General features: G+C 48.0%; 1 protein-coding gene across 2 annotated transcripts; it reads left to right on the top strand.

Moving 5' to 3' along the window:
- Window positions 1–989: 989 nt before the first annotated feature.
- On the top strand, window positions 990–25,249 carry DIRAS2 (DIRAS family GTPase 2). 2 transcript variants are annotated; one of them, XM_042964308.1, is made up of 2 exons: window positions 990–1,067; window positions 24,234–25,249. In XM_042964308.1, the coding sequence occupies exon 2, from the start codon at window positions 24,275–24,277 to the stop codon at window positions 24,872–24,874; it is 600 nt and encodes a 199-aa protein (XP_042820242.1). In that variant the 5' UTR covers window positions 990–1,067; window positions 24,234–24,274; the 3' UTR covers window positions 24,875–25,249. The 2 variants fall into 2 exon arrangements, with proteins under 2 accessions (XP_042820242.1, XP_042820243.1); XM_042964309.1 differs by lacking the exon at window positions 990–1,067 and adding an exon at window positions 1,336–1,372.
- Window positions 25,250–25,857: the final 608 nt, after the last annotated feature.

Below are 25,857 nucleotides of genomic sequence, written 5' to 3'. Positions count from 1 at the left end.
AAATAACAAACACTAAAAAAATAAATAAATAAAATAGGGGTAGAGTTGCCCAGGGTAGCCTTCATGCAGTTCGACAAAATGGTGTATTTTTCATATTCCAATGGCCCTGGCTTCTAGGTCGGAATTCAGATGAACCAGTGGGAATCCTAAATTTTCTCGATTACAGTTATCATCCTAAGGTAAGATTTTTAAAAACAGATATTTCCTGTGAATAATAGAGCACAAATTTACTTTGGAAATGACATCAAAGGAGAAGGCAATTTGAAACTATACGGAAATTCAAGACAGTTTCGGAACAGGGAAATGGGATTCTATAAGCTACACCAAACGTGAAAAACAACAAAACACTGCCCAGTTCTCTGGGAAAAATTGTCATTAAAACAGACTGGGTTTTAGTAGGGCGAGGCAATATTCCTCAAACCCGTAGTTTCAATGCAATATTCCATCAGGGTTACAGGCAAGCGTTTGAACACCGTTGGCACAGAGCTGTTAGCCACAAATCTTGTTTCTTGCTGATTCACCTGTTTCTGGGCAAATGCTTCTTGGACAAAATGGTTTATCAATGTCAGAAAACAAAGCTGGTTGTTTGCTCCAGACGCTAATGCGAAACTATTCGGTGGAAAGTCAGTTCCAGCCCCAGACCGCCCGGGGTGGTTTTGTCCCAGGGGTTTGTTAAATCAGAACGCGTTAATCTGCAGCGTGTGGTTGGCTACCGGCCTGGCCCTATTTCACCCGACTTCGAAACGAGGTGGTTTTTCATTCAGCGTCTGGACGCGGAAAGAAAAGCCTGTGTGGTTCGCGGTGATTGCAGCTGACGGTGTGAACGATCCCAAACAAAAGAATCCGGCGCACTTGCCACGGAAGGGTGTTAATTCACTGAATTCTCAGAAAATTCCAGTCCCGGCCATCCATTCCAGGAGCGTGCAGTAGGTGGCACCTAAAAGCTCTTTGGAGGCGAGCGGACGCCATTTAAGCAAAAGCAGCCGCCGCTGCAGCAGCTGGTCCAGCTCGGAAGTGGTGACTGGAGAGGGAGAGCGAGAGGAGGAAGGCCGGGCTGCGCGGCGCAGGTGCGGGGTGCGCGGGGCGCGGGGCGCAGGTGCGCTGGGGGCGCGGGGAGCAGGTGCGCGGGGGGCGCGGGGCGCAGGTGCGCGGGGGGCGCGGGGCGCAGGTGCGCGGACTCGGGGGCGCGGGGGCGCGGGGCGCAGGTGCCGGGGCGCGGGGGGCGCACGGCGGGCGAGCAGCTGACGGCATCGTCACGGCGGCGGCGCCCCGCCCGCCTCGGGAGGAGCCCGCAGCGGCACAGCCGGCCCTACCCCGTCCGGTGCCAGGCGAGCTCGGGACAAGCCCGGAGCGCAGTTGCGCTGCCCCTCAGGTAAGGATCCCCCTCCTCGGCCGTGGCTGCGCCGCGCCCGCCCTGGGGCCCCGCCGGCCCCGGGCCTCCGCGCCTGGAGCCCCCGAGGAGGAGGGATTGCCGTCGCCGGGAGGGCGAGTCAGCAGCACGGCCCCTGGAGTTGGCGAGCGGGAAGCCGCATTTCTGTATCCTTGGCGGGGAGGGTGTGCGTCTCGGTGCCGTGCCGTGGTCTGAAACGCGTTCTTGAAAAGAGAGAGAGAGAGAGAGATCCGTACCTTGCACATTCTTTGGGATCCCTTCCCAAACAGGAGTTGGTGCTTCAGAAGGTGCTGTGGTGCAGGTGTTTGCAGCGTGGAAGTTGCTTGAGTGGATTTTCGGAAGTGCCACGAGACGTGGCTCCAAGTGGGAAGGATGGACAGCGCGTTATGAAGGCTGTTGGCTTAGCACGGTTTCCCTCAGCGGCCCTTCACGGGCTGGGCTGGGACGTGGCGAAATATTTCAGTTCTCCCCTTACATGTGCCTCCCGAGTCTGCGGGCGCCCCTCGCTGTTGCCCTGGCGCAGGGGCCGGGGAGGGGAGGGGCCGCAGCCCCCCAAATGACAATGACTCCCGGGGGCTCCCGCTCCCTGCAAGGCACCGCTGGCGTCGTCTCGCCCTGCGGGAGCCTCTGCCCCAGTCCGCGCTGCGGCCGAGGATGCTGTTTTTCTCCTTTAAAGCTCCAATACCCATCCTTGGGGGTTTGGGAGACTTGGAAAGTGGCAACCCTGTGCGTCCCCGGTCACATCCACTGGACGCTGAGATACAGCTGGTGGGGGCATCCAGTCCTAACTGAGCAGTGACACAGCGTGCCTTCCTTAGGGATCTATTTGCATATTCGCCCTTTACTATCTTCTGAACGACCCCCCTTCTACGTGAGAAGCCAGTCTTAGCACAGGAGACCTTTCCTGCTTTGAACTAAAAACCTATAAAATCTTCTCTTTAAAGAAGATTTTCTAGGTAACCAAAAAAGCCCGGAGCATTTTACATCCAGATCAGTCCGAATGCACTTCTTTTCCGGTGGCATTTGGATTTGAAGAGGTGGAGTGGGAGGGAGAGAAAAGGGGAGGGTAAAATTAGAACAAATTTAACAAATTTGGGGGAGGGGAATAATACTTTTTGTTGTTGTTGGCCACTGCCTGAACTTGCAAATTGCCAACAGTTCTGTCTCTGGAAATGCAGGAGCCCGGCATTCCTATGGGCCGAGGCACCAGGAGACCCGTAGTTGATCTTACAGAAAGAGAAGAGACCAGACGGGGACACATTTTCATGCTCTTTAACACATGGCCCTTCGTTTGGTGGTCAGGCAATGGTCTTGGTGAACACAGACAGGGGAGCGGGGAGAGGGGACTACCTTCCATCGCCTGGGGTCGCTGCTTCCTCCTCCTGGGTTACCTCTGCAGACGGCAATTCTGTGTGCACGGTTATTGCAGAAACCTCCAGAATCTTTTCTTGTTACAGCTTTAATAGTTGTTCCTGAGGAGAGACTCAGAAGACAGCCAAATCGAATTCTGAGTTGTGGGAGTGCCTTTGCGCTCCTGTCTGGCAATCTGGCATTCTCAGCCATCAGGGAACACGGTCTCCACTCGGGTGCCTGCACAGCTTACTGGAACATTAAAACCTTTGAAAAATGCCGAGCCGTTCTTTGTCAAACAGAGAATGCATCTGTGACTGTGAAAACATGTCTGTGCTTACTTTGTTGCCTTAGGTGGTGTGTTGGTGTGTTGCAAGTTACCTACTGATTTGGACGAAAGCATCATTCTTCCCCCTAGATGAACGCAGTGAACTTTTGCACTAAAAAAATTTCTTTGTTATAAAGAGGAGCGTCTGGCTTTCTGCGGGGGGAGGAGGTTGCCTGCAAACTGTTGGAAGTTAAAGAGGGCTCAGTGCTGAGCTGTAACTTTCAATTCAGGTAACCCCTGTGTCCCATTCTCACTTTTAAGGTGGGTTGGATATCTATCTATCTGTCTGTCTGTCTATCTGTCTATCTATCTATCTATCTTTCTATCTATCTATATCTTTATCTATGTCTATTTTTTCTGTCCATTTTTCTTTCTATATATTTGTCTGTCTGTCTATCTATCTGCCTATCTGGTTGGGGTATTTACAATGGACAGCTGTCTCTTTAAAGACAGCTGATTTCTAGGCCATTGTTTTTGTTATGATTCTTCTAGGGAAATATCTGCTCTTAATCCGAAAGGCAGGTGGTGGTTGTCATGCCGTCACGATTGCTGATGTTCTTTTACAAGTTGAATTGGCACACGCATGTGCAGTTAAGGATGAACCTGAAGTTATTTCACGGATTTTTGCAAATGATGCTTCAGTTTTTCCTAGAGGATGTTTCTCGCAAGCCTTTCTCCCTCCACCAGCTGAGTATTCATTACAGTACCCGGAGTGGATGTGCCCTGGTCCTCACATCTTTTGCTCCCGCCACTGGCTAAATCAGGAAAAGAAAGGTCCCCGGTGGGTCTGTCCTTAGTGCAGTGAAGTGTTGTCCTCAAAATCGGTACTGTCCCATATAGATAAAATGTGTGAGGCTCATGCATGCATTAAAATGTCCTAGTAGTCACATTAGAAAAGTAAAAATAAACAGGTGTAATTCATTGTAATATTGTATTTTCTTTAATCCAATCTATCAAAAATGACTGTTTAAAGATGTAATCGATACAAAATATGTATAAGATATTTTAGAAGGTTTTTTTTCTTCCATGCCAAGTCTTACATTTATGGAACATCTCAATTTGGATCAGCCACATTTTAAGAGGTCAATAGCCCATGTAGCTGGTGGCTGTTGTATTGGCCAGCATGGCTATGGAATATTAACTTTTTGACAAAGTAACTTAAAAGCTGAAACATTAGGAGCTGTTAAATTGAGCCACTTAAACACTATCAAAAATAAATAAACAGCTAATCTCAAATTGCTGTAAGAGCTGTGGCCTACCCTTCCCTACCAGTAGCTGGTTGTGCGATCTTAAAACCTATTTTTGCTTCTTTATTAGTAAAATAGGAGGGTTGGATCAAATATCTGGTTGGGTTAAACACTTGCATCAAAAATACCTGGTTCTCTGAAAAATAACCAGTGGCTAGACTTGTGGATTCCACCTGCATTCAGCCTAGAGGACCTGCTGTAGCAGAAACAAAGCAGCAGACCTGGTGGGTGCCGCCATTTTGCACAACCACTGTGTGCTTCTGTCCAATCCTTGATGGCGGACGTCAGCAACTGAGTCCCCGTGTCCCATTGGAGATCATTCAGTTTTCATATTTAAATTCCTTTAGTGGGCAGGTAACAGCAAATCCATTGTCAAATCGATAACCAACTAGTGAGCTAGTATCTACTGCATGACTGAATATTCTCCACAGATCTTTCCGTATTATCCTTTAGGGTATGTGTATGTATTTTCAATGTTGCCATCCATTTCAACGCCATTCAATAGCGTTGTGAAATGTAACGCTTTATCATTGACCCGTGAATACTGACTTCTCGAAGCCCAGAAATGAGGGACCTTAATGAAAGGATGTTGGTTTCTTCACCCAGCCCCTGGATGGCCTCGGTGGTCAATGAGTGATGGAGAGGCGGGTGTCATTTCCATCACACGGCTGCCTGTCTCAGAAGCCAGGATAGCAGGTTTAAAGAGCGCAGCGTCTTGTACGAGAGGAGTTTGTGCAATGTTTTTCTAAAGCTAATTGATGTCTGGAAAGTGATTGGGTTTCTGAGGAAGTAAGAGAACACGGGAGCTGTCTATGAGGACTTTCTCCTCTCTCCTGCCTCCACTGCTGAAGCTGGAGTCCAGAAGGGTCCATGTGCTTATGACAGAGGAGCTCAGACAGAGGGGCCCTTGGAAGGGGACACTTTCCTTCCTGTGTCATCTTCCCACTCCGTTGGTCGTATTGGTGCATACCTGTGACTTTTGAATGTTGAGTGTACCTTTGGGGGAAAATGGTCAGTATCCGGGTCTCTGAGTCCAGCACAAAGCCAGGAGCTCGCTCAGTTCTCCACATCAAAAATCCAGCTCACTGGTATTTTCCTTATTTTATGGACTCGGACACACCTTCCTAACCCTACCACCCCCACCTCCCATTACCTATGGGCGCATAAGATCAGCGGGCTGTCTCGTTGCTCCCCTGCTTGGGAAAGACCCCCTAGGATTTAAAGACAACTGTGGAATAGTCCCGTGACTATTGGGGGTACGATACTCCCATTTATCTTTCTTTCTCAGCCATGATCTATCAGTTGGTACCTATTCCTCTTTGACTAGATACCTACTGTTGTAGTCACACCCAGTTATAATGCTGGTTCTGTACCATTGATCGATCAACATGCGCGCTAAACGTTTCAGGACCTACCCTCCTTTATGCAGCAGATCTATGCTCTTGGCAGGGGACTGTTCCTGGCGACTGGGTCAGAAAACATACACAGTCGTCTGTTCCTAGCTGCCTAATGTGGCTATTGTCTTTTTAAAGCAAATACAAGACCATTCTGAAAGTCGCTTGGCAATATTAGATGTTACTGTAAAAACAAAACAAAACAAAACACTTCCTTCCTGAACATTTTAGCATCCTGAGCTCGTGGTTCGGTTGTTGCCGATTTGGATCGGCTCAGTTGCCTTCCTGGGTTTGCCGATTCTCGGCTGAAGAGGTTCCCCTGCTCCCTAGCTGGGCATCGACCGCTGTTGCTTCAACTGTGGGTCTCGGGTCCTTCATCTGTTCATCAGGGCTGCTGACACCCAAATCAGGGGTGTTTTGAAGGCACAGCTTGTCGGGGACCTCTCCACCCTTGTGGGAGGTTCCTGGGATGTTCCAGCGGGTGGATGTGATCGGACCGGCATCTTACAGGTCCCGTCTCTCTCTCTCTCGCTGTATCAGATTGTTCTTCCGGCGCACAGCCTGGCATGGAGCCTGCTGTCTCACATTGCACCTTGCTTCTGGATGGCCTTCTGGCCTTCGGCATGGGCTCTTTCTAGCTCCCCTGGTGTAGACGCTCTCCAGTTAATCTTAAACTATTGATTGTTTTCTTTACATCTTGCTCTTTGAGCTGGGTCTGCAGGGACGCGCCAGTTTTTGTCTGGTTAAATCCATGTTCCTGCTTTTGCCAACTCTTTCCGTCTGTTCCTAGCCTGAGCTCATCTCCGCACGGGCAGTCCCGCCTCTGTAACTGCATTCATGCTGTTTTGCCTCCGTAGGCATATCCCCTCCTTGATATTTTTGTGGCGCTAGTCCGTTCATCTCTGGAAGGATTCTGGGGATCATAGCTTTGACCACAAGCCTGCTGAGGACAGCTGGTGCTAAGGACCGTCCGACGTCACCTGCTGTCGGATTCTAGACGCGTCGGTAGCCACAGCCTTTTACGGCACGTTTTGCTGACCTGCCTGGTAACTGCAGAGCGGACGCAAATAAGTATTGATTAGTGGTTCACAGCTACTGACTCCGCGCCCTTGCTTTGCTCATCCCATCGGCTTCTGACCTCTGATGCTCTTTGCTCACCACGAGCATTGCCTCACCAGGTCCAGGGGCCGTCCTCACGGTTTGGCCGCATGCCATCCAGGTGACCCCAGTCTTTCTGTCCTCTCTTCTGAAGGTCCACGTGACAGTGACAGGGGATCTAGTCAGTCCTGGGAGCTCTCCCCCATCCGGGGGGTTGTGGGGCACCCCTCCTGCAGCCACGGCGTCCTGTGCTTACGGCACGCCTTCTCAGTGCCCTTGCTCAGCTGCTCTCCCGGGACGTGCATTTCATCCCGGTGGCCTCTTCAGTTGTTACCTTCCCATTGATGTTTATACACGTTCATGTCTGTGTAGCCTTCGATTAATTAAAAAAAGAAAAAAGACAAAAGCCCAAACTGGGTTCCATTGAGCCAATGATTTGCAACCATCCCCCCGTTCCACAGCCAGAGCCCCAGGAAACGTTCCTAAGCTGCACCTCACGCTCGCTCCGTCAGAACCACTCTCGCCGGGTGCCCCAGGGACCCGCCTTGCTTCCCGGCCGGGGGTTGCTCTCCAGTTCCTACCCCCATTCTCTCCATCGTTCTTTGAGGACCGTGCTTCCCTGGGGTGCTTCCCCGACACGGCCCTCAGCACGGCTGATCCACCCTGGGGGGGCTCCCTGTGACGTTTGCAGACCCGCTGCCCCCCACGGCACTCATTCCGGGGTCTGTCCGAGCCCTCTGCTGTCGCCTCGTGGTTCTCCCACACCGCCTCGTCCACACCGGGCTTCAATCCCTCCCTGAACAGCGCACCCTGATTGATCCCAGTGCTATGGCCGGCCCAGCACGCGTTACCCACCTGCCCCCTCGACGTGAGCCTCGATGGGCCCAGACACTCTTGCCGGGTGCTACGCGGGAACCCAAGCTCACCGTCTCCCCTTAACGCCTGACCTGGGCCCAGCGTGCTCTCAGGAGAGGATCTCATCCTGTGTCTCCAGTTCTGCCACTTAGAAACCTTAGGAGTTTTTCTCTTGACGCTTTATCGACCGTCGCTTGCGTCTTAACTCCTTCCCCAGCCGGCCGCCACCCATCCCTGCTGGCGTCACTCTACCTGTGTTCCGTCCTCCTGCTGTCTTTCTAGGCTCAGCTGCCTGGGTTTTGGCCGGTTGGTTGCAGCGGACTTCTGGTCCGCTTTCTCCGTGGGAGCCGGCCCCCCTCGGTGGCCGTGAGCCGCCCTCCGAAGCCCGTGCGGTCATGGCCAGGCGCCCCGTCCGGCCTCCGCTCACATCGCGACCCTCCTGCAGCCTCTGGCAGTCACGTCCCCCTGCTTCTGGTATTTGGGGAGCTCCAGCTGTGGCGCTTGGGGCGCGGAGGGCTCTCCCCACACGGGGCCCGCACGGGGCCGTGGTCCGCCTTGTGGATGCGCTCCCCCAGCACAGGGCCATGGATGACACATCACGAGCACAGCGCCGCGCTGTCATTGAAGCGGGGTGGCCTCGTTCACGCTGTGTTGCCACGGCCGGGAAGCCACGTCCGAGATGCCGCTCAACGCACGTGGCAGCCGCAGGTGCCTGGCCGCCTCGAGCCGACCCCCAAGATCTCCGCCCGCGTGGCTCTTGCCCGAGGCACCTTGCGTGGTCTGTCCTCGTCCATCTGTTCGTCAGAAGCGAAACGCAGATTCGCTGACGCTCTGCGCAGATCCTTACTGAACGCCTCCTACGGGCCGGGCGGTGTGCAAGCCCTGGGGAGACAGCAGTGGACGAAACCGATAAAAAGCCCGCACGGAGCCTATGGTTTAAGAAAGTCAATTACGAGTATGTCAGAAAGGAAAACGTGCTGTGGAGAAAAATAAGGCAGGAAGAGGGGATAGACTTCCAGGGCTGAGGCTGGGATCGTGCAGTGAGATAGGGTGGTCGGCAAAGTCTGGGCCGGAAGGTGATATTCGAACATAGGTCTGCAGAAGGTGGGGGAGGGGAAGAGCGGTCCATGCAGCGGTAACTGCCTGTGCAAAGGCCCCGGGGCAGGAGCATGCCAGCTGCTGTCCAAGTAGCAGCGAGGAGACAGATGTGGCTGGGGTGAGCTGGGGGGAAAATAGCAGGAGGTGACTGTGGGGGTTGAGCCCTTTAGCTCTCGTTCTGGGGGAGACAGCGTGGCCAATGGAGGGTCTGGAGTGCAGGGGTGATCTGGGGCTGTTGGGGAGTGGATTGGAGTGGCTGGAGGCCGCTGGTGCACTGAACGTGAGGCGTGGGACACGAAGAGGGGTTCGGGGGGGGGGGCTCTGGGGGTTTCGGCCCGGACAGCCGGAAGGGAACGTCGCCATCGGCCAAGACGAGGAAAGTTGCAAGGGGAGGCGTGGAGGGGGGTGGGGGCGGTTCGGTTGTGCCCACGTTATTTGGGGGTGTGTCCAAGGCGTCCCAGCGGAGAGGTTCGGCGGGGAGAGGGCACATGGCCTGCACCTCCGGGCAGAGGCCGGCCGCGGACATGCCGTTGGACATTGCTGGCATATGGCTGGCATCTGCGGTCTTGGAACCAGAGGGTGATCTTGGCGGGGATGACACTGACCCCCTGCCCTGCGGCCACCGTGGTCCAAGGCAGGACGTCCTGTCTCCCGCTTCCACGCTGCCCTCCTGGGTCCTCAAGGACGTCCCACACAGCACGGGTCACACCACCGTCCCTTCTCTGCTGAAAACCCTCCGTGGCTGCCGTCCTTCTCGTGACAAGAGCTGCCTCCTCCTGCCCCCACCCATTACGTGTTGACTTCACCTGCTTTTCCGATCCCTCCCTCCCTCCCTGCGTTCTGGAATCTTCCGTGGCCCTAGAGCACACCACACTGGCATCAGGTGCTTCCACGGGATGCTATCTCTGCCAGGGAGCTCTTCCCCAGGGCCCCAGACCTCACTCCACTGCCTCTCTCAAATCTTAGCTCGAGTGGCAACTTTCCAGGGAGCTGTCCTCTGGCCCCTCTGATGTCCCCTGTGCACCTTGGTGTGGAACTGAGGGGCGCTGCATCCATTCGTTTTATCGATACTCCCACACTCATGGAAACCCTTCATTTGGAAACACCTTTAAAATGATAGAGAGGGGCGCCTGGGTGGCTCAGTCGGTTAAGCGTCCGACTTCGGCTCAGGTCATGATCTCGCGGTCCGTGAGTTCGAGCCCCGCGTCGGGCTCTGTGCTGACAGCTCAGAGCCTGGAGCCTGTTTCAGATTCTGTGTCTCCCTCTCTCTCTGACCCTCCCCCATTCATGCTCTGTCTCTCTCTGTCTCAAAAATAAAAAATAAACGTTAAAAAAAAAATTAAAAAAAAATAAATAAAATAAAATGATAGAGAAAAAAAAAAGACTTTGAGTTTCAGGTTTTAAACTGTGCAGTTAAGAGAGCTGTACAGAAACACGTCTGCATTGCTTCCAACACGGTCACGTAACAGAAGCCGCTTTTCCCCGTCACGCTTGACGAATGATTGCCATACATCCCTGTGTAAGTTTAAGGCATCTGGCATGGTTTGATTTATCTCTCTTGGGTATTGATTACCCTAATAGGTTCATCTAACATCCGTTTTCTCATATGGATAAAATAAAAAGAAAGGAAAAAATATTTAAGGAAGGAATTTTCTCCTTGGGATGAGAACAATTAGGATTCACACCCTTTCAGCTTTCCTGCATGTCCTGCCCACCGTTGGCTGTCGTCGTCATGATGTACATCACAGCCCGAGTACTCTTGTCTTATAACTTAGAAGTTTGTAAGGCTTGGGGCGCCTGGGTGGCTCAGTCGGTTGAGCGTCCGACTTCGGCTCAGGTCCCAATCTCACGGTCCGTGAGTTCGAGCCCCACGTCGGGCTCTGTGCTGACAGCTCGGAGCCTGGAGCCTGTTTCAGATTCTGTGTCTCCCTCTCTCTGACCCTCCGCCATTCGTGCTCTGTCTCTCTCTGTCTCTCAAACATAAATAAACATTAAAACAAATTTAAAAAAAGAAGTTTTTAAGGCTTTTCTTTGTTGTTGTTTTCGTTTTTTTGTTTTGTTTTGTTTTGTTTTGTTTTGTTTTGTTTTGTTTTGTTTTTAGAGAGAGAGAGAGCACACAGGGGAGGCCAGAGAGAGGGAGAGAGAGAGAATCCCAAGCAGGCTCCATGCCAACAGTGTGGAGCCAGACACTGAGATCAATCCCACAAACCATGAGACCACGACTTGAGCTCAGATCAAGAGTCAGATGCTCAACGGGCGGAGCCCCCTTGACTCCCCGGTCTGTTCAGATTTCCTGTTCACAGTTAGGTTCCCGATGGCTAAGCGCCCCCCCCCCCCAACACACACACATCTCTCTGCAGTCCCCATGGTGTGAATTCGACTTGGGGCTCCTGCGAAGTGACCACAGTGCTGGGGCAGGCTGCTGGTCCCTCCTGGGTTCCCTTTTTCCCCGGAGGATGCAGGGGCTCAGGGGAGACCCCTCCTCGTGGTGCTGTGCTGTCTTGGGGAAGGGGCCACGCGCCCAGTGTGGCTCCATCTCTTGTCCCCTGCAACGCAGTCTGTCTTGGCCTCTGTGGGGAGGGGGTGTTTCCGCGCCCCCCCACCCCCCGGTGTTCTGGGATCCTCTGAAGCGACGTCCGGTTCTCAGAGAGGTGTCAGTTGGTCCTCTCGTCGGGGGGAGCAGAGCCAGGAACAACCCTGTCACCTTCTTAGTGACGTCACTCTCCCAGAAGCATTTTCACGCATCTCTTTTCAAACTGCTGTCTCCATAGGATGGTTTTTCCAAAGGAAGTATGGTGCCCCTCTCTCCCGTCTAAAATGTCTAACATCTCATCTTTATATTAGAGAGACAGAGGAGATTGCCTATTTTCATAAAATATCTGCTGTGTGGCATACTAGTGAAAGCCATCTCCCATGCAGAAAACGGCCGTGGATTTAGAACAGTTGTCTTTTGCATAAAGATAAACGCATGACTTGCCTTTTAGTTTGGCAACACTTCCGTATTCTTTGCTACAAGATGACTGGTAAGACATCCTGCGGGAGAAAGTACTTTTGTGGGTGCTTCTAACTTCCTTCAAGAGTATGTGGAAGAATTTTCTGTGTCTTGCAGGTTTTATTTTTATATATTACATATTATTATGTATTATTTACATATATTAAAATACTTGCCGTATATATAACATATACAATTGTATAGGTAACATACAATATACGATATATACAATATACAATATATACAATATACAGTATGCAACATATTGTATATGTTTTATATATGTATGTATAATATTATATATATAATAAGGTTTTATTTATTTATTTTTGTTTTTAATTTATTTTGAATTTATTTTATTATATATAACAAAGTTTTATTTTTATGGTACACGTTAATATATATTATTTATATATATATTAAAAATACTTGTCGTATGTGTAACATACGTTATATATATGTATGTATAATATTATGTATGTATATAATAAGGTTTTATTTATTTATTTTTGTTTTTAATTTATTTTTAATTTATTTTATTGATTATATATAATAAAGTTCTATTTTTATATGTTACATGTTATTATATATTATTTATATATACTAAAAATACTTGCCGTATATGTAAAATACGTTATATGTATGTATGTATAATATTGTGTATATCTTTTTGCCTATTATAAATTACAAATACCTGTTTTACATTAAAAAACACCAGTTGGGGGCACCTGAGTGGCTCAGTGGGTTAAGCATCTAACTCTTGGTTTCAGCTCAGGTCATGATCCCATGATCTCACAGTTCGTGGGTTCGAGCCCCATGTCAGGCTCTGTACTGACAGCACAGAGCCTGCTTGAGATCCTCTCTGCCCTCCGTTGCTCCTGCCAGTTGGAGACAGCTACATGGAAAAGAATGAAACTGGACCACTTTCTTACATCCTATGCAAAAAGAACCTCAAAGAGGTAAAAGACCTAAATGTGAGACCTGAAACCATAAACTCTTAAAAGATAATACAGGCAGTAATGTCTTGGACATTGGCCTTCGCAACATATTTATGGGTAGGTCTTCTCAGGCAAGGGAAACAAAAGCAAACATAAACTATTGGGACTACACGAAAATAAAAAGCTTTTTTTACAGCAGAGGAAACCATCAATAAAATTAAAAGGCAATCTAGTGAATGGGAGAAGATATTTGCAAATAATATATCTAATAAGCGGTTAATATTTAAACTTGGTAAAGAGCTTATATAAATCAAGACCAAACTCCCTCCACCCCGAATAATCTGATTGAATATGGGCAGAGGACCAGAATAGATATTTTCCCAAAGAAGACATCCAGATGTCCAACAGACACATGAGAAGATGCCCATCATCACTCTTCATCAGGGAATTACAAATCAAAACCACAATGAAATGTCACCTCACATCTGTCAGGGTGGCGAAATCAAAAAGACAAAGAACGAATGTTGGCGAGGATGTGGAGAAAAAGGAACTCTCATGCACTGTTGGTAGGAACGCAAACTGGTGCAGCCACGGTGGAAAACAGTACGGAGGTTGCTCAAAAAATTAAGAACAGAAATGCCATATGATCCAGTAATTCCACTCCAGGGTATTTACCCAAAGAAAATGAGAACACTTATTCGAAAAGATATATGCACCGCTATGTTTATTGCAGCCTTATTTACAAGAGTACAGATGTGGAAGGAGCCCAAGTGTCCACTGACAGATGAATGGATAGAGAAGATGTGGCATACGGACAATGGAGTATTACTCAGCCATAAAAAAGAGCGAGCTTTTTGACACAACAGGGATGGACCTACAGGGTATTACGCTAAGTGAAATAAGTCAGACAGAGAAAGACAGACACCACACGATTTCACTTAGCTGCGGAATCTGAAAAACAAAATAATTAAACAAATAGCCACAGATTCATAAATACAGAGAGCAAACTGCACAGAGCTGGGAGGGTCGGGGAGTGGATGAAATTGGAGAAGGGAGACCATAAAATAAAATAAAATAAAATAAAATAAAATAAAATAAAATAAAATATCCAAATGCATGGTATCCGTAGCCCCTGGGGACTTCTGGCTGTAAGCACTTCCCGTGTGATGGAACAACTTCTGCCCCTCTGGTTCTGTCTCTACAACGTTACCACACATCCTTTTGTAAGGTTGACGTTGCCAACCTATGAGGGGTTGCTCTTATGTAGGCTTTTTTCAAACCTTTGTTTTGTTTCCTTGAAGAATTCACTTGTCTTCTCTGGTAGGATTTGCCTTGGTCCACTCACAAAAATGTATTTCAACAGCAGATAATCATTCGATACGTGCAGAGTGTTTCTCCCACGATGGGTCGGATGCCCTGATGTGCTGGTGAGTGAATCCAACAGGGACCCCACCCCGCCTTTGCGGGTGCGGATTTTGGAGAAGGAGTGGGGAGAGTGACCACAAACAAACAAACAAACAAACAAATAAACAAACACCGAGTGAAGGATGTTTGTGCCAAAGAACCTTGTTATTGAAGGAGAATCATTCCAGCAAATTATGGACGCACTAAAGTGTGTTTGGAACATTTGTACTTTTTCTCAATTGTAGCCAATCTCTCTGCTGAGAAACTTGGAATATTGGTTTCTTCCTAACTTAAGTACTACTTTCTTTTTATCTTTCTAGAGGATTCAGAGAAGGAATGCATTTTAGTTTGTCACCGTGCACTTTGGTGTGTTATTTTATATACTTTGCCACGGCAGGAAAATAGGTATTTTTTTCTGGCTTCTGGCTTTTTGGCTTTCACTGTTAATTAGAAGACGATTCTAAGGGTTTTCTAAAAAAATCACGTTTAAGTACATTTTGTAACACATTGGATTCATTACAACGTGTTGGTAAATTTCGCTAAAAAAATATAGGGGTTTGTTCCAGAACACTGCATACCAGTAAATATACAATGTGAGCCATGTATGTAATTTTGCATTTTCCAAAGTAACCACATCTTAAAAACTAAAGGCACAGGGGAAGTTATTTTAAGTAATTTACCTTACCCGATGTATATGAAATAACATCATTTTAACTTACAATCAATATCACAATCACTATCAATTTAAAATTCTTTCTTACACTAAGCGCTCAAAATCCAGCGTGGGACGCCTCCCTTCAGGGCAGCAGGAACTCCCATGGGGAGTGGCCACCATATTGGACCAGGCAGTCCACCGGGCTGGGCTGGGTTTCCAGTGCCCTGGTTACTGGTGACGCTTCATGTCACCTGTAATGCAGTATATACTTAGGGCCAGGAAGTAGGTGCAAATCGTAATTGGTCTCGTCGGGATTTTGTCAGGTCAGATTAGACCCTTATTGCTTCTGCTATGTGATGTGGACGAGAAAGGGGTGAGGGTGTGTGCCCTGCTGCCTGCTGTCCGTTGCGCTCACGTCAGGAGCGTGGTCTTTTAATAGTGATTTGCTTGTTGCCAAAAATGTTTTCACTCACACTCGTATATTTCTATTGTGACGAAATACACATTACAGGAGATCTACCATTTTCAGGCGTGCAAGCCAGTGATCGTAAGCACGTTCACGCCATCGTACGTCCTTCCGTCCACGGACTCTTCACCTCCCCAAACTGAAGCTCTGTCCCCATCAAACACTGTCCACTCCTTCCGCCCCCCCAGCCTGGCGCACGCCATCACCATCTCTGGGAGTGTGACTACTCCGGGGACCTCATTTACGCGGAATCCTATGGTATTTGTCTTTTCCTGCCTGGCTGATTTCATGCCGCGTAATGTCCTCAAGGTTCATCCATGCTGTAGCAGGTGACAGAACTCCCTTCCCCTTTCCGGCTGAATGATGTTCCATTGTATGGATGGACCACATGTTTATACGCTCATCTCAGCGGACACTGGTTTGCTCCCACCTTTTGGCTGTAGTGATGAGTGCTTCTGTGAATGTGTCTTTTCAATTATTTTAATTATACCTCCATGTATCAATTGTGTATCAGTGATTTGGGAGATAACACCCAAGAGTGGATTGCTGAGTCATAGGGTAATTCTCTGTCGAATTTTCCCACAGTGGCTACCCTGTCTTAGATTCCTACCTGTAATGCACAAGGGCTTTAATTTTTCCATATCTCCAACACTTGTTATTTTCTGATTCTTTTTTGTTGCTGCTGTTGTTGTTGTTCTTTTGCTTTGATTTTGGTTAGTAACCATCCCACTGGGTGTGCAGTGGGGCTCAGTGTGTTTTCCATCTGCCTTTTCCCCGGTGACTAGTGGTGTTTACCATCATTTCCTGTGCCTCTTGGCCATTGGTAGAACTTCTTTGGAGAAATGTTTATAGAAGCCCTTTGTCCATTTTTTAGTTGGCTTGTTTTCTTTTTTGTTATTCAGTTGTAAGGGCCCTCTATATATTCTTTCTATTCGATCCTCATCAGAATATATATTTTCTCCCATTGTGTGTGTTCTCTTTTAACTTTCGTGATAATGCTCTTTGTTGCACAGAAGTTTCTAATTTTGACAAAGTCTGATTTATTTATTTATTTTTTGTACGCCATTGCAAGAGGCCCCAAAGAGCCAAAACAGTCTTGAAAGAGAACAGCGAATCTGGAGATGTCACACTTAACAGATTTCAAAATTTAACGCAGAGCTACGGTAGACAAAACAGTGCGGCACTGGCATAGGAAGAGACATATAGACCAATGGCATAGAATGGAGTCCAGAAGGAAATCTTCACATTTATAGCTAGTTGAGTTAAAAATAAAATTTTTTTAATGTTATTTATTTTTGACAGAGAGAGAGAGAGAGAGTGAGTGAGCAGGGGAGGGGCAGAGAGAGAGGGAGACACAGAGCCTGAAGCAGGCTCCAGGCTCCGAGCCGTCAGCACAGAGCCCAACAGGGGGCTTGAACCCACAGACTGCAAGATCATGACCTAACCTGAAGTCGGACACTTAAGCGACTGAGCCACCCAGGCGCCCCGAGAGCTAGTTGATTGTTGACAAGGGGGTCAAGATCATTTGGTGGAGGAAGAATTGTCTCTCTAACGAATGGTGCTGGGACAAGGGGACATCCACAGGAAAGTGACCTGACACCCTTCCTCACACCGTATTCAAGAATCAACTCAAAATGGATCAATGGCCTAAATATAAGAACTAAAATCATAAAACTCCAGAAGAAAGCAGGGGTAGATCTTCATGACCTTGGGTTGGGCACTGATTCTTAGCTTTGACCCCAAAAGCATGAGTAACAACCTAACTGATGATGGTTTGAGGGACTCTTTCGTAGCCACTTGCCAACCTTGCAGACTTTTATCTGGCCAAACCTGGAAACCAACCTGAGCAAGTACACATCACGTAGGGCTTCGTTTCAACAGGCTCGCGGCGAAGGCAGGCCCCGGGCTGCGCACAGCACACTGAGCCTCACGCCCCTCATGGAACACATTCTTTCTCCGTGTCCGCAGGGTCTCCGTGTCCCTGCCGCCTTCATGCTTTGGTGTTCATTTCCCTGCAGGGCCAGCTGCAGGGTCAACCTCGGTGACCCATCCTTTGACCAAGGAGATGGTGTTGCTGCTTATTCGCATGACTTGTCTCTTCATTTTCCGTGGAAAGAAGAGGAGGAAGGCAGAAAATGCCCCAAATACGGCCAGGCTCTTGGGAGTCTGAAAAGTGTGACGAAATGCATGTTACTTGGCCCTTGGGCGTTCCTGACCATGATGCTTTCTCCAAATGGAATAGTAGCAGACACACACTAGTGAACCTTTTTTCTGTGCCTAAGCTGCGGGGTTATTTGCCTCCCGACAACAAAGGTCTTAAAGAATAATGTATTCTAATGCTTCCAATCCAAGACATGCCTCAATATATCCCCACTTGTTTCACTTTTGCAGATGTTAGGAGTCTTGCCATGAATATCTGGGTGCCCCCGGGCCCCCCGCCGTGGGACGGTGGCTCCATTATCTAGGTGCAGATGTGTCACCTGCTTCAACACCTGTCCCCACACTGCAGGGCGGGGTGTTTCCGGAACACCAGGAAACAAGGTTCCTGAAAAACTGAGTCTGCTTCCTTAGGGAAAGACAGACCATAGCTGTTTAACTCTTTACGATCTGGCAAACGTTTCCCACTAACGAACAGATCTTTCAGTTTTTAGGGTCAGCTGAGAAGGTACATGAAATGAATCTTCCATTAAATCGAAATTCTAAAAGTGTGTAAAAGTACCCACTCCTACCTAGAGAATTTACATTCCGTTGAAAATTAATTTCTCTTAAAAGTGTCCTCATTTGTGTTGTAAAGTCGATAATAGTTTTTATTTTTACTTAAGTGACCCATTTATCTTTCATTAGTAGTAGATTTAAAGAACTTTTTTTTTAAGTTTATTTATTTTGAGAGAGAGGGTGCAAATGCAGAGGGACAGAGAAAGGAGAGAGAAGCCAGGCAGGCTCGTGCTGTCCGCGCAGAGCCCCACACGGGGCTTGAACCCACCAACTGTGAGATCATGACCTGAGCCAAAATCAGACACTTAAGTGACTGAGCCACCCAGGTGCCCTGAAAAATATATTTTCATCATCTGAATGATCAAATGTATATTTCTTGTAAATCATAATACTGTACCTCTAACCTAATATTCAGTATTTAAAACGTCTCACTTTGAATTCTTTAAGACACACATTTCTATATTTTTGTGATCCTTTGGGATGGATTATTTACTCTCTTTCTTTGATCCGTTCCCTCATTTGTCTGTGTATAAGCTTTTCAGAGGGGTGAGGGGCTGAGTGACCATTTAGTCCAGATAAGTCCCAGAAAAGGAAAGTAGAAAGGGGTCATTGCAGACAGTTGTCCTATTCAGGGCAGAAGAGACTTTGGTGGACAGATCTGTGCATCCATAGAAACTGCCCTGGCTGCCTCTCCCAGCCAGGTGGCGATTTCTTTCATAAATCAGGGGACAACCAGGGACGAGCAGACATTTGGTGGAAACCCCATGACAGAGGAAGATTGCAGTGAACAGACATAACCAGAGATATCTCAGATATGTGATAAGAACAGAGGCAACAAATCGCAAGTAGCATTCTTGCTGAAAGTCCGCAAGGTATCCCCTTGTCTGAGATAAGAAAGCGCTTCTATGAGAGGGGCAAAATCAGAGTACGAGAAAAGTGATTGAAAATATAAGGAAAGCCCTTCTAGAGCAATTAAGAATAGGTACACTCGGGCCATCACCTAATAAGAGTTCCACAAAGAGAGAGAAGTAGAGGGGTTGGGATGAAGCACTTCCTAAAAATAGAAAAAATAAAAATTTCCCCAGGTTGCGGAAATGATCAGATTTTTAATCCGCTCCCAACCCCCCAAAAAATGTAGTCAAAAAGCAGTTCTATATATATCCTGGTGGGATGGCGTAGCTCTCAGAATAAAGAGAAACCCCCACCTGCCAAAGAGAAGGGAGAATCCCGAGTTCCCTACAGAGGAGAGAGTATCTTACCGCCTTTGGATTTCACACCAATATCCCTGGTGATGACCAAGTTAAAAGACACATGGTCCTTAAAATCTGTAGAGAAAATACTTGCAACTTTGTTTGGCTGCAGGATTGCATCAATCAGGGGAACGTGGCACGGACTCAGTTTTAAGGCCATCTAAAAGAACTTACCAGTAATGTTCATGCCAAAACATAAAATGGATCCAAGCAAGGTGATAATAAATTGAAATAGAGAAATTGGCAACTCGGAGCGCCTGGGTGTCTCAGTCGGTTGAGTATCCGACTTCAGCTCAGGTCACGATCTCACGGTTTGTGGGTTTGAGCCCCGCATCGGGCTCTGTGCTGACAGCTCAGAGCCTGGAGCCTGCTTCCGATTCTGTGTCTCCACTCTCTCTGCCCCTGCCCCACTTGCTCTCTGTCTTTCTAAAATGAATAAAAATTAAAAAAAAAAAAAGACAAATTGGCAACTAAGAGTGACCTAGGTACAAAAGCAAAAAAACCCCAAAAAACTAGGGTTAAAAAAACCCAACCCAACCTAAGACCCCAACAATGCAGACACAGAAGATTATGTATCAGTCAGCAAAGTCTGATTGACGATGACCTTTCCCCTCACTGGGTTCAGTCCTACTATCGACTTCTGCATTGAAAAATCTTTACAAAACCCTTTCAATAAGCTGTTTCTTGATAGAGTTTAGAAACAACCTGCAGGCAAGTACAGAAGACTTAATATAAATTTTGGAACAAATTGTAAATGTTATATCTGGGAAACTGAAATACTGGCAGGTGCTTAAAAATGGAGTGTAACTCACAAAAATCAGGCAATGGAGGAAGGTAGTGTGCTAATTTCACAGAAAGATATGGTCCAAAGTCAGTAAGTCGAGACATTAAGTTCTACGCTTCAAGCCATGAGTGCATTATTTAAAATTCTCATGGTGCACACCAGGAAGTGATAACTGAATTTCTGTTCTTTTTAACAGTGGTTGTTTCTGGAAAGAAGCTGTCAAAGGAGGGAAGGGGCCTCTGTGTGGATGAAAGAGTGTTTTACGATCTCCATTATCTCTTTAACCAAGTATATGCATTATGTGGCTTCTCATTTGTTCCTTTTAACACGTTAAGCTGAGACATGACAGGTGGTTGGGGTCGAGGGGCCGGTCTAGACGGGGTCCCGTGCCTCCACCCGATCTCGCTCTTCTCTCCGTGAAGACCCATCGCCCTGTGTGCATTCTGGATCTCAGTGGCTCCTGCCTTCTTCCGGGTTTGCTGTGTTGAATACGCACAGCCGATCCCTACAGTCTCCCCCCCACAGTACCTCGGCTGATTGTCCCCTCCTCTTTCCTCAGCCCTCAATTTCCTTAAAGAGAAAGCCCCACTTCTGGTCTTTCTGACCATCTCCTTGGTTGTCCTTGCTCCCACACGCACTGCAAGATGCTTTGACTCCCTTCGTAGTTCAGGACATCCCAGTCAACTTAAAGTTTGCCAGACTTCCTTCACCTCTTACGGCCCCCAGATCAAAGCTACCACACTCCATCTCCAAGGGTACTTTCCTTTAACTCGAGTCTGAGAATCAACCCTATTGGGTTTCCTGGCTTGTAAGTGATATTTCATTTCCATGATAAGTTTGAGAGAATATGGTCATTCTGAACAATCCGCAAGACCACTGCGTAACTCCTCCGTAACCCCCAGCCGCACGAAGATGGGCAGCGTTTCCAGCATCCAGCGGGCTGTGGAGCGCATCTCAACTGGCACGTTCAACCAGCGTGTTGCATGTTCCACTCCTGGTATCGCTTTTTCTTATCGTAGGGATGTATTAATCCGATGCGTTGCTTTTTATGGTACGAATATTCCATTTCTACCGCGAACATATGGGTTGTTTCCATCGCCTGGCTATCAGGGATAAAGCCAAGCCTGTTACTTTAACATGTTATTTCTCACACTGGGGGCTCTGGATCTGTTCCTGTGTATCTGTGAATCTGTTTCAGAATCTGTAGACAATGTCGTCATGTATAGTGTCTTTCTGCTCCTCTCAGTGAGTTTGAAATCAGGAAGTATGTGTTCTCCAACTTCCTTCCTTCTGTCCTTCCTCCCTTCCCTCCCCCATTCCCTCCTTCCCTCCCGCCCTTTCCTTCCCTTCTTTCTTTCTTTCTTTCTAAATTCGCCATTGCTTCACTATTCTGGGCCTTTTGAATTTTCAGGTGAATTTTGGAATCAGCTTGGAAATTTCCATAGAGTAGCCAATTGGAATTTATGTAGGGACTGTGCTGAATCTGTAGGTAATTTGGGGAATATTGCTATTTTAACAAAATTAAGTCCTCTGATACATAAACATGGGTGCCTTTCCACTCCTTTGGGTCTTCAGTTTCTTTCAACAATATATTTTTTTTAATTTTCAGAGTACAATGTTTATGCTTCCTTATTAATTTTATTCCTAAGTATCTTATGCTTTTTCATGATGTAAATGGAATTGGTTTCTTAATTTTGTATTCAGATTATTCATTGCGGGTGTGGAGATATACAGTTGATTTTTATATGGATATTTGAAAACCTTTTAGAAGTAGTTTATTAGTTTTCTTTTTGGAAGATTCCTTAAAAGTTTCTATTTACAAGGTTGTGCCTTCTGCAATAAATAGTTTCATTTCTTCCCTTCCAATCTGGATGCCTTTTATTTCACATTCTTGACTTATTCTTCTAGTTAAAACCTTCAGTAAAATGGTAAATAGAAGTTGCAAGAGTGGGGACACTGGTCTTTTTCTTGATTGTAGTGAGAAAACAATCTTTCATCATGAAGTACTGTCTTAACTGTGGTGTTTCATAATATGCTCTTTTCTGGAGGAAGAAGTTCCCTTTTATTCCTGATTTGCTCTTTTTTTTTTTTTTATCATGATTGAGTACTGAAGTTTGTCAATTTTTTCTTTTTTGTATCTACTGAGATTATCATGCTTTTGGTCTTTTATTGATATGGTATGTTATGTTAATTTTTGGATGTTAAGCCGACTTTGCATGCCCGGCATAAATCCTACTTGGTTATGATGTATAATCCTTTTTATGCATTGGTGGATTCGTTTTGCTAGTCTTGGTTGAGGATTTTGTATTTGTTCAGAAGAGATACTGCTCTGTAGTTTTCTTGTCATGTCTCTGTATCTCAAGCTGGTATCAGGGTAATTTTGGCCTCAGAGAGAGTGACAGGTGTATTCTCCCATTCAACTTTTTGGAAGAGTTTGCAAAGGATTGGTATTAATCCAATATAATTAATCCCGTGAAGCTGTCTGGACCTGGCTTTCCTTGTGGATGGTTTTTTGATTACTGTCTTGCTATGTAGGTCTTTACGCATTTTCGATTTCTGCTTGATTCAGCTTTGGTAGTTTGGGTCTGCCTCCTCTGAGTTATGTAGCATGTTTCTATGCAGTTGGTCACAGGAGCCTCTGATAACTATGTTTCTGCAGGGTCAGTAGTGATGTCTCCTCTGCCACTTCTCATGTTAACATTTTGAGTTTTCTTGCTTCTTTGGCCAGTCCAGCAAAAAGCTTGTTAATTTTATTGTTATTAAAAAAACAAACCCACTTCTGAGTTTATTGATTTTTCTCTATTGTTTTTCTATTCTTTATTCTACTGACTTCCACTGTAATCTAGTATTTCCCGCATTTTTTCTCCTTTGGGGTTACTTGACTCTTGTAAGGTGGGAGATCAAGTTACTGATTTGAGATCTTTGTTCTCATTTAACGTAGGTGTGTATAGCTATGCGAGCTCCATGACTTCTTGACAGTTTTGGGCTTTCTTGGCATTTTGCTACCTTCTCTCCAGTTCTTCCTCCTGTCCCTGCTGCTCCTTTGTGACCGCCTTTTCTGCCTAGTCCTTACTGAACAGCTAGAGAGCTTGGGCCCCCAACTGTGCTGAGTGGCAGTCCTTGTCTCACAAACACCCCAGAGCAGCTCTGAGGAGAAGGTGGTGTTGCTATCTCCATTTTCTGGTGCAGGCAACTCCGGTGCAGAAAGCTGAAGTAGATGACTTGTCAAGTTCTCTGGATGTGGAATTTGATCTTCTCTCTCACTATACGTCTTCACCCTGGCTGATTTTTACTTATTATCGTGCTCTTTATATATGGATGAAACCCACATCCTTATCACTAGCCTGGACTTCCCTGCTGAGTTTTCAGACCACAGCCCAGCCACCTACCAGATACCTGTCTCCACCTGTGTGTCCTACAAACCTGACCCGGGCCCAGCTGCTTCCTGCTCAGCTTCTCCAAACCTACTTGTCTCTTTGGCCTTTTATCTCGACTGATGAGGCCACCGCTCCCTGCTCGTCAGCTCTGTCCCAGATGTCCATGCACACCAGCTGTCTGCCCTGGCACCGTGTTGGCTCCCTTCGCACCCTTGGGCATCTGCAAGGAACCCCGTCTTCTGGGTGACCCGCCCTTCATCCCTTCACACCTTCACCCTCTGTGAAATCTCCCCTCAGGGCCCCACACAGAACTGGATGCCCCAGCAGGCTCTCTTTCGGCCTTTGTTTATGACTTTACCATGGCAGTTACCACGCAGGGTGTGTAACAGACGCCTTTCTGTGCCTGGCCGTCCTCTAATGCTGGGAGCTTCTGCTGGGTAAGCACCGAGTGCGCATTATCTAGAGGGTTTCTTGTAATGCTTATAAAACAGTGACCTTGATGCCATTTTTTAAAAATTTATTTATTTGGGGAGAGAGAGAGAGCAGGGGAGGGGCAGAGAGAAAGAGAGAGAAAGAGAGAGAATCCCAAGCAGGCTCTGCAACGTCAGCACAGAGCCTGACTCCGAGCTCGAACTCACCAACTGTGAGATCACGACCTGAGCCAGAGTCCAGAGTCAGATACTTAACCGACTGAGCCACCGGGCGCCCCTAAAATTTTTAAATGAAATTCAAGTTTTCTTACGTTGGGAGCTCGAAAACAGAATGTATCCCTTTGGTTCTTTTTAAGCTATGGAAAGAGGGTAAAGCAATCCTCGTCAAGATTTTCCTTCCTTTTTTTTTTTTTTTTTTTTCTTTTAAACCGATTCTCTCGCACGTCTGGTTCCTTTGCCAGGTGCCTCCTGGGTGCGAGCCGAGCCGCGGCTGTGGAGCAACATGCCGGAACAGAGCAACGACTACCGGGTGGCCGTGTTCGGGGCAGGTGGCGTAGGCAAGAGCTCGCTGGTCTTGAGGTTTGTGAAAGGCACGTTCCGCGAGAGCTACATCCCCACGGTGGAGGACACCTACCGGCAGGTGATCAGCTGCGACAAGAGCATCTGCACGCTGCAGATCACGGACACCACGGGCAGCCACCAGTTCCCGGCCATGCAGCGGCTGTCCATCTCCAAGGGCCACGCCTTCATCCTGGTCTACTCCATCACCAGCCGGCAGTCTCTCGAGGAGCTCAAGCCCATCTACGAGCAAATCTGCGAGATCAAAGGGGACGTGGACGGCATCCCCATCATGCTGGTGGGCAACAAGTGTGACGAGAGCCCCAGCCGCGAGGTGGAGAGCGGCGAGGCCGAGGCCCTGGCCCGCAGGTGGAAGTGCGCCTTCATGGAGACCTCGGCCAAGCTCAACCACAACGTGAAGGAGCTCTTCCAGGAGCTGCTCAACCTGGAGAAGCGCAGGACCGTGAGCCTCCAGATCGACGGCAAGAAGAGCAAGCAGCAGAAGCGGAAGGAAAAACTCAAGGGCAAATGCGTGCTCATGTGAGGCCCTGCGGAGCGGGGGGCGGGGCCAGGCCCCGCCCCGCCCCCGTCCCCTCCCACGTGACCCCCCCGTCGTCAGGGCAGCATGTCCGATGCCCACGTGTTCACTAGCGCATCTTGACCGAGACGTGCCCCGCTGTCCCCGAGAGGGCACTTCGCGCCACCGCCCGTAAGCACCCCCTCTCCAGAATCAGGGACTCTGCCCAGCGGTTAAAATGGGAACCCATGCACCCTGCACCCCGGGGCACCTGGTGGGGGGCTGGGCGTTTCTGAAGGTGGGTTGGCCCTTCGCGGGGGCTCTGGGCTCGCGCCCACGAGCGATCTGAGTACAGGACTAGGTCCCATCTGCATGCATGTGACGGCATGTGACCCTGGAGCTATGCCCACCCAGCTCAAGAGCTGGGCACCCTTAGGGGCGGGAGGGGCGGGGGGGGGGGGGGAAGGGAACACCTGGCCCACGTTGTTCCATTTCACAGTTCTGTAGCTGAATTGGACATAAACTGACACAGCGTCCCCCAGAGCGCGCTCACTGCCGATTCCCAGCCGACTGGCGGGCCCTGGGCTCTGAGGGGTGCTCTCACCTCACTAGACCTGGTCAGCAGGCGTCCCTTTAATTATTTCACGGCCGGTGACAGATGAGTTCACTGAAGGGCATCCTGCTTGGTCCTTCAGTGTGCGAGTGAGGATATCGTGACACTTCCTAGAGCATCTCAGCAATGTCGAGGGTTTTAGAAGTGTGCTTTCCTCCCCTTGACCCACGAGGAGCACACTCCTTCCAGCCCTCAGATTTTAAATAAATGCAATGAAAGAAGCTCTTTTCAGGCCATTATTTCCCCCTCCACGATGGTTTTCCCTCTTTTCCATCACTCGGTCTATATCCAGCTGGGCAACAGCCAACAAAGGCCATCCCAAGACAGAAGCACATCCATTTTTCCAAATGACACGGAGATCTGTATACGCCATTCTTTAGCACCTCAATGAAATACT

This window comes from Panthera tigris, chromosome D4 (genome assembly GCF_018350195.1).
Source record: "Panthera tigris isolate Pti1 chromosome D4, P.tigris_Pti1_mat1.1, whole genome shotgun sequence".
Taxonomy (NCBI): Eukaryota; Metazoa; Chordata; class Mammalia; order Carnivora; family Felidae; genus Panthera; species Panthera tigris.
The sequence above is the reverse complement of the archived record's forward strand: the minus strand, read 5'-3'. Positions and strand labels throughout refer to the sequence as shown.